The sequence below is a fragment of the Styela clava genome, chromosome 4 (genome assembly GCF_964204865.1).
Source record: "Styela clava chromosome 4, kaStyClav1.hap1.2, whole genome shotgun sequence".
Classification (NCBI taxonomy): Eukaryota; Metazoa; Chordata; class Ascidiacea; order Stolidobranchia; family Styelidae; genus Styela; species Styela clava.
In genome coordinates this window covers 17,458,274-17,466,130 of record NC_135253.1, presented here as the reverse complement: position 1 = coordinate 17,466,130, position 7,857 = coordinate 17,458,274, and the positions used below count along the sequence as shown (strand labels likewise).

Sequence of the window (7,857 nt, the reverse complement as noted above, 5' to 3'; positions counted from 1 at the left end):
AGACTGAAAGAGAATTAATTGTTAACACTTAGCCGAGCGCCAATCATCAAATACGAATATGGCCAAGTCTGAGTCATTAAAAGTACTTCCGAGGAATCTTCTTTGATCATACTTGTCGAAGCAGCGAACAGCCTTCAAATGCAAGTTGCAAATTTGAATCCACCTTGTAAGTGTGAGGCATTTCAACTTACACGCCATTCACAACACAACTCATTTGAACTATGGCATTTACATCATATCCGAACATCTGCATACGAGCGAATGCATATGCTTTATTTAAACATAACATGTACACGTATTTCTCCGTATGGTTAAATTCGATCTCTCACTCTTCCTTTATTTGTCAGATTCCACAAAAATGGTTCAGTTTTATAGATACCAGTATATATATATATTTATATGACATACATTACCATAATACAGAACATGACGAAGCTTTAAATGAACTGAACGATATGCATAAATATAATAGGAATCTTCACAGCAATATATAATCATAATCTCCAGGTATATTTGAAAAGGAAATAAAAGTGTAATTTGCTACTACTTTGAATAAGAAATGTAAACCAAGGCAGAAAGAAGTCTTATGTTGACGGTTCAGTCTGTCAGGAAAATCATGTTGGGATCTCATACTGAAAAGACAAATTGAACCAAAGCTGTTAAGTCACACATGTTTGAGAAGTCCGAGCTGTATATTCAAACTCTCCAGAGTTGGGAGTCGACATTGCAGACTTTAATGGTGATGATAAAGTGCAAACTTTGGACAGAACCTAAAAAGCATTAAGTTAACGAAACATTCACAACAGACAATTACACTTTCATATGCTGAACCATCAAAATTTGGTTTTCTCAAGTTGTGAGCTCTAGTCAAAATTCCAAGGAAGTAATCTTTTTCAAGTTTTATGAGCCCTGGGTGAAACCCAAATAAATATTCCACAACTTAAATATTCAATTTCGCTACAATTGATACAACTTCTATGTTTATGTTTCCTTGTACGTAAACATTCATAATAACATGTACATGTATAAACATTCATGTAATGATTTGTGTTTTGATTTCTTGCATGATGAAATAAACTTATCGTCTTTTGTCATTCATAAGCACATGCAATATTGAGATGCCTGAAAAAATTGGAATACTGCTCAATTTTATACTGGGTGTCAGATCAAACATTCTGATGATTGATTTAGTTGAACATGATTGAATCTGGGTCTTGCTGGTTTATCTGAGCAACATGTCTCAAAACATCTTTTTTAGTAATAATACCCAACAGTTTCCCACTATGAGTGACAAGCGTTTGTCTTACTCCAAGTTTCCGAAAAATTTCCATTACTATTTCCATAGGTGTGTGATCCGTAACAGTAATTGGGCTGAAATCCACAATGTTGAACAATGTTACTTTGCTCTGAACTCGTTCTCCAGCACTAAGCAAACTTGTGTCCAGTTTGAAAAATACTTGCGATGTGCTCACTATTCCGTCATCACGTTGACGAGCAGATTCAAGAGCAACAATTAAATCTCGGCGATAAACGTAGCCGACAAATCGCTGAGATTCTTTGGTATTAATAACAGGAAATCCATTATATTTTGTTGTTTTTATAATAGTTTCCAAGTCACCAACTGTCATACCTTCCTGTGTAATCGTGGTTAATGGTGGATCACTTCTTCGAGGTCTCATCACATCTGTAGCTAACGTTGTATGGGTAAATTCCTCTTTACTGTCAAGAAATGGATAACCATTCAAATGTATATGCCCATCATAAATGCCTTCTTTTCCAAATGCATCTCCAATCCACTTGCTAGTTAGCACAGCAGCCATCAATGGTACAATGTATTGCAAACCACCAGTGAGCTCAAACATTATAACAACCAAAGAGACAGTCATTCTGGTGACTCCTCCGAGGGCTGCAGCAGCACCAACCATTGCATATAAGCCAGGTGTGACACAATTTTTCTGGGGACTGCAGCTCTGATTCCACAGAATTACATCTGGATATTGATTGACTAATTGCTCAACTCCAATGCCAAGCATTCTGCCAGTTATTGCACCAACTGCCATAGTGGGTATAAAAAGTCCAGCAGGAACTTTAATCCCAAATGTAAATATAGTGATGACAGATTTAAAAGCCAGAGCAATAGCAAGCTGCCACAAAGCAGTCTTCATGCCTTCGCCTATATCGCTTGCTGGCGATGAAATAGCATTTGGTAATGTTACGTTAGCTGGAGCATAATCACAAATATCGGACGTGTCATCTGGTCCACATTCTCGAAATAGTTCTGCTATGAGTTCACTGGTGTTTTTTCTTGTGTATGGATTCGGAAATGAGGCAAGAGCAGTAATCAGAGTTACACAAACAACTTCAAGAATGGGATATTGCCCAAGTTTAGAATTTTTACGAAATTTACACCACAGAAGATTAGAGTGATTGAAAAAAGCACCATAAAGACCCCCACATACCCCTAATAGTATAAAAGGTAAGAGTTCAAAAAGAAACCACGGCTTATTATAAGTAACGTAGAACATAACAAGATGAGAATTGCCAAAAGGATTAATGGAACGAAGTATAAAAGCAGCAACAAGCGCACAAAAGAATGATCTCCATAATGTTTTCAAAGGAAAATAGTAACTAACTTCTTCTAAACTGAACAAAACGCCACCAATTGGAGCACCAAACGCCACTGATACTCCAGCTGCTGATGCCGCTGATAATACTTCACGGCGTTTAGCTTCATTTTTACCATATTTTGGAAATAGATGAGCAAATATATTTCCGCAACAGCATGCAACGTGAACAAGTGGACCTTCTTTACCTAAGCTCAGTCCAGCTGACACAGCCAATGGGGATGCAACAGATTTAATCAGTAAAGTCCATTTCCCAAGATAACCACGGATAATAAAGCCACTGAGAATAGTTTTTACTTCTGGAATACCAGAACCACAAGAGTATGGTGAAAACGTACGAACCAATATTACAGCCATCGTAGCTAAAAGAACAGCAATAATAACATATGCGGCATAATTCGCAATATATACGCCAGCACCATTCATATTTTCATTGAAAAACATTTCGCTCCAAGTCTTCCATTCAGAACAGGAATTTTGATCCAAAGAAAAATTGGCACTCCAACAACATGATTCTTTGTTTAAATAGAATTTATCAGGGCATATTCCTTCTTTTAAATCCGTCATCCATTTTGAGACAATATCAATAATACCAGCACAAGTACCAGCTGCGAGTCCAACAAGTAAAACGACAAGCCAACCGGACCATGCATCATGCATACCCTTAAAAAACTTATGCCATGATTCTCGTTTTCTATGAATAATTTGACGATGTCGTAACCTGTCTCTTGACATTTCTCGAAGCCAGTCGATAGTATGAAAATCCTCGTAAGTTCCAACTTCATCCCAACCTACTCCCATTCCTTTGTCAAGTGCTTCAAGAAGATGTCGCCTTGAACTTGGGGAATCTACATCAGCTTTATTATGAAAAGTTGAAATATTCAAAGGAGGTTCATCATCTTCCTAAAAATTGATCAAGTTATGAAAACAAAAAACAAGAACACATGTAACTTGCGATAAAGGATATCCAAATTATTTAGTTTAAATCAAGAATGAATAATTGAAAGATATTTGATAATGGAACTGTTTTTCATTGTGAAATTCAGTACTGTCATATTCTGCCATATAGTTTACCATTCATTAAAATTGGATTAACCTAAATGAATGTATTGTAGTTTTTGTTTAATTGTAAAGAGTAAGACTTCGAAGCTATTGCTAATACGTCAAGACTAACAATTGATTACCATAGTAGATAATGGTTGAGACATACTGTTTCATTTTTAACACTCAAGAAATGACATGAGGAAAATTTCAAAAGGAAGGACTCATTCAAACAGTTTATATAATTATAACGAACGAAATTACCTTGAAAACATCATCTTTATATGGCATTGCACTGATTAATTCATCATCTGTGTCACTTACTGCACCATTAGACAGGGGATTGAATGTAGTTCCATGAGACACCCATGCTGATGACATGAAAGATGACTCATCGTACGGATCAGTTGGAGAAACAGCACTATTGGCCATTTTATTTATGTTTTCTGTGTTTTACTATCACCAAATTTTTACAGTTCACTAAAATACAAATTAAAAGGAAGCATTATGACTGAGGTAGTCTAAATATAGGAAAATGAGCGTACAATTTTCAATAAATTGACCAAACTGTTTTTAGAGTGTTTTCTCTTGGTTTCCATAACATCCTGCAATTCAATGTTGTAAACAAATGTCCGAGTGTTATGAAAGCCCGCAGCAACAAAATACATTAGCAACAACTATAGCGCCGCGAGAAAGGTAAAAGAAGAGAATACGTAATAAAGGCAATGGGAAAATCGGCGAATGATTTAATGCAACGACGTGAGCAAAAAAAACATTATGTATTTTCACTCATGTGAGCAACTTTCTAAACATAAACTATCAGATCAGGATTTCATGCTTGATGGGAAAAACCTGAGTGTTGACAAGTGCCACACTAAATGGCTTGCAGGTAACAGGCCGCATGTTGCACACCCCTGGTTTAGATGAATATCCATTCTATTGTCCGGCTGTCTGGTTGGACTATAATCGAGTTATACTGTTATAAGCCTATTGAAGTCCTTCAACGAATAGACTCGATGTTAATTGTTTTCAACTGTTTAACTGTTTGTTTCAAAGGTATTTGCCTAAATATCTAGTCTATTGACAGATGAAATGATTTTTTTTGTTTTTTAATACTGTTAAAATAAGTCAGAGTAAAACAATATTCATCATATTATATTAATTATCCACATCTAATACAGTAATATGATTGTCATTGCCACCGTTTGCCACAAATTTAGCATCATTATCAACCGATCCATTCAAATACCGGTACCGGTAGGCCTACCGGTACACAATATCCAGTCAGTTACGAATGGTTCCACAATGTGAATTGTTCGTTAAGTGAATACCGGTAATAACTGTACCAACCTAAAAATAATTAGGTACCGTAAAACCGGCTAACTTCGGATGCCTTGTAACTTCGGATGAAATTTTCAATCATTCATATCTCAACTAAATTTCGTCGTATTGCGCTTCTGTCGGTTTCTATAGTAAGGCCTTACATATCTGAATCTGCCGTAGCCTCCAATCGCTCGATTTGATTTTTTATCATTCAAAAAATCATATTTTACCAAAAAAATGACACCGTTTTTTCGAGCGGCTCAAATCGTGACTTCTACAGACGCTACCTTCGTCAAATCACCGCCAAGCGCTAGAGAGCGTACACAATGTATACAAAAAAATACAGTGATCACAAGGTGTCGTACGAGATTCGAGTGAAATCGATTATTTTGATTTAAAAATTACATCAAAATATCGACGTTTTGATGATTACGTACAGCGTGACGTCAACGACGCAAATCCCGTTCTCTCTCTTCGTAGCCGACGTCACTTTGCGTAGCTCGTGCGTTACTCGCTGCGACATTTGAACGCCAGACATCGCGGCGCCCAGTTTTGTGAAATTTAAAAATTATGCTTATCCATGATCCTAGTCACTAAATCCTACAAAAACATCACTATCGTCTCAGTCATATGTTGTTTATTTGAAAATATGGGTATGCATACGCTTAATGCATATGAAATTTGTCGATTTTTGTTTTTGCATACTTCCTCCGACACCGATAGATACCGTAGCAATTGGTAATACGTTAGGCCTGAAACATGTATCTATACGATCATAATGATTAGATATGTCTGTTTACGATCGGCAGATGATAATAATATCTTTAACAGGTGAGCGTAAAACTCTACATACATGCACACAGCAGGAGGTTGGACCACATACAGGTGAGGCGCAAAATGAAAAAAAGTGGCAAAGTTTCTTTTTGCCGTTTTTATCCGTTTATTGTCATTTGACTTTATTAAGTGAAACGAAAGCGAGGATCGAAAGTCACACCGGGCAGGAACCTCTGCCGAGCCGATCAACGGGGAGCTCTGAGAAAATCAGAAAATATGAAAAGTGATAATCAAGACGAAACCTGCTCTGCTTGTGGATTATGGAATGATCCAAATGGAAGTACGGAAATTGAGGATGAATGGGTCGGTTGCGAAAGCTGCAGCGAAACACATTGGTTCCACAAGAACTGTTGCAAAGACCCGTCTAACCCATGTGGAAATGATTACAATTCTTGATTTTGCCAGCGTTTCCTTCAATTCATCTGTTTATTTTTAACTGTCGAATTTTTGTTCATACCTTACTTGTTCCATATTGCTTTTTGATTTCAATTTTTACTTTTGCCAGTGTTTCATTCGATTCATCCGTTTATTTTTAATTGTCTAATTTTTGTTCATTCTTTACTTGTTCAATATTGCATTTCAATTTCAACCTACACCAGTGTTAGGTACTTTCAATTCTTCCGTTTTTTTTTCTTTGTTAATCCTTTTCTTGCATTGAAAATAAACGATCATAAAAGAACGAACTAGCATTTTGCAATAAATTAGGAGTAGTTAGTGAAATATATACGAGTTATAATAAAGGACACAAGAATAAATAGTTAAGCTTCGCGAAGCGGCAAGAGTAACGTCACGTAGTAAACGTCAGTATTCAACACGCAAGACAGGTCGTGGCGGCGTAAGGTCTATTCAGCGACGTTGTCACGCGTCATTGCTTACGCACACATTTTTCTCTCACGACGAGTTGACGCAAAGAGAAAAGTGGCCATCCGAAGTTAGATAATTTTAGAATAGACGAATAAAGACAATAATTTCAATGAAAAAAGGCTTTGATGGATATGGAACCGACTTTATCAAGACGAGAATAGCCACAATGTATTATATTCCAAATTTGGCTCCAGTTGAACAACATGCGGCGGAGATATTGTTCAAAATATAGTGAAATCATCCGAAGTTAGCCGGTTTTACGGTACCGTAGGTACCGGTAGCCTATAAATAAAGACATATTGCAGTATTGTGTACCGGTACCGGTACCAATAGTGAACAAACGTATACATTAATAAATAACATCAAGATAATTCCATCTGATGTAATATTTCCATACCATATAATCCAGGGAGTTCCAATAATTTATTCGTTGATTTCGTAATACAAATTCCGGTACGTATTTGCAGATAGATTAATCTGTCTATCATTACCAAATAGCCAACAGGGTCCTAGGCGATCCACTCTCTGGTGTCGCCAAGTGATTGAACTGATGTGACAACAACGGATTTAAAAGCAAAATGGACGCTCATAGCCATACCCGACTCGTTTGCCCTATGCGCTGACAACATAAAGACAAAAATATTGTGGAAGTCCCATAAGAAGAGCGATTGACTGGGACGTGGAGAGTGCTAAAGTCGTTCGCACATATATATATATACATATTTGAAATCTATCGGTAAGTTTATATTTTACGTAGTCAAATATCAAGTGGCTTTTATTTGTAAAGGATTAGAAAGAAAAGTCAGGCCAACAAATACGGTCATCCGTACGACCGTACTACTATACTAACTTTCCCCCATTCGGTGGACAGTCGTAACTTCGATGACAGATAGCCTAAGGCCTAAGTCCTCTCGGCTTCTAAGTGAGTGCGAGCGACTTTGCTATTCCCGCATATACAATCTGGACTGGTATCTCGGCGAGATAACTATCAAACATTTATTTCAACTAACATAAAACAAAACAATATAAAAAGTAGAGACAGGCGATCATATGATTAAACCATTTCATAAAATTTATATATAAAAATGAGAATTCTGTCCTATCCCGATTAGCTGATCCATCCATACTCGTATGTAATTAGGACTGATAAACGAACAAAATGCTGCCTTTA

The 7,857-nt window shown here is 36.8% G+C and overlaps 2 protein-coding genes across 2 annotated transcripts; one reads left to right on the top strand and one right to left on the bottom strand.

Annotated features, from left to right (window-relative positions):
• Nucleotides 1-367: 367 nt before the first annotated feature.
• LOC120326408 (H(+)/Cl(-) exchange transporter 4-like) lies at nt 368-4,631 on the bottom strand. The gene is made up of 2 exons (XM_039392693.2): nt 3,930-4,631; nt 368-3,527 (listed from the first exon to the last, which is right to left on the bottom strand). The coding sequence occupies exons 1-2, from the start codon at nt 4,095-4,097 to the stop codon at nt 1,188-1,190; spliced, it is 2,508 nt and encodes an 835-aa protein (XP_039248627.1). The 5' UTR covers nt 4,098-4,631; the 3' UTR covers nt 368-1,187.
• Nucleotides 4,632-5,656: 1,025 nt separating this feature from the next.
• On the top strand, nt 5,657-6,927 carry LOC120347114 (uncharacterized). Its single transcript, XM_039416960.2, has 2 exons — nt 5,657-5,873; nt 5,953-6,927. Exons 1-2 carry the CDS (start codon nt 5,777-5,779, stop codon nt 6,216-6,218), a joined length of 363 nt encoding a protein of 120 aa, XP_039272894.2. The 5' UTR covers nt 5,657-5,776; the 3' UTR covers nt 6,219-6,927.
• The last annotated feature ends 930 nt before the right edge of the window (nt 6,928-7,857 follow it).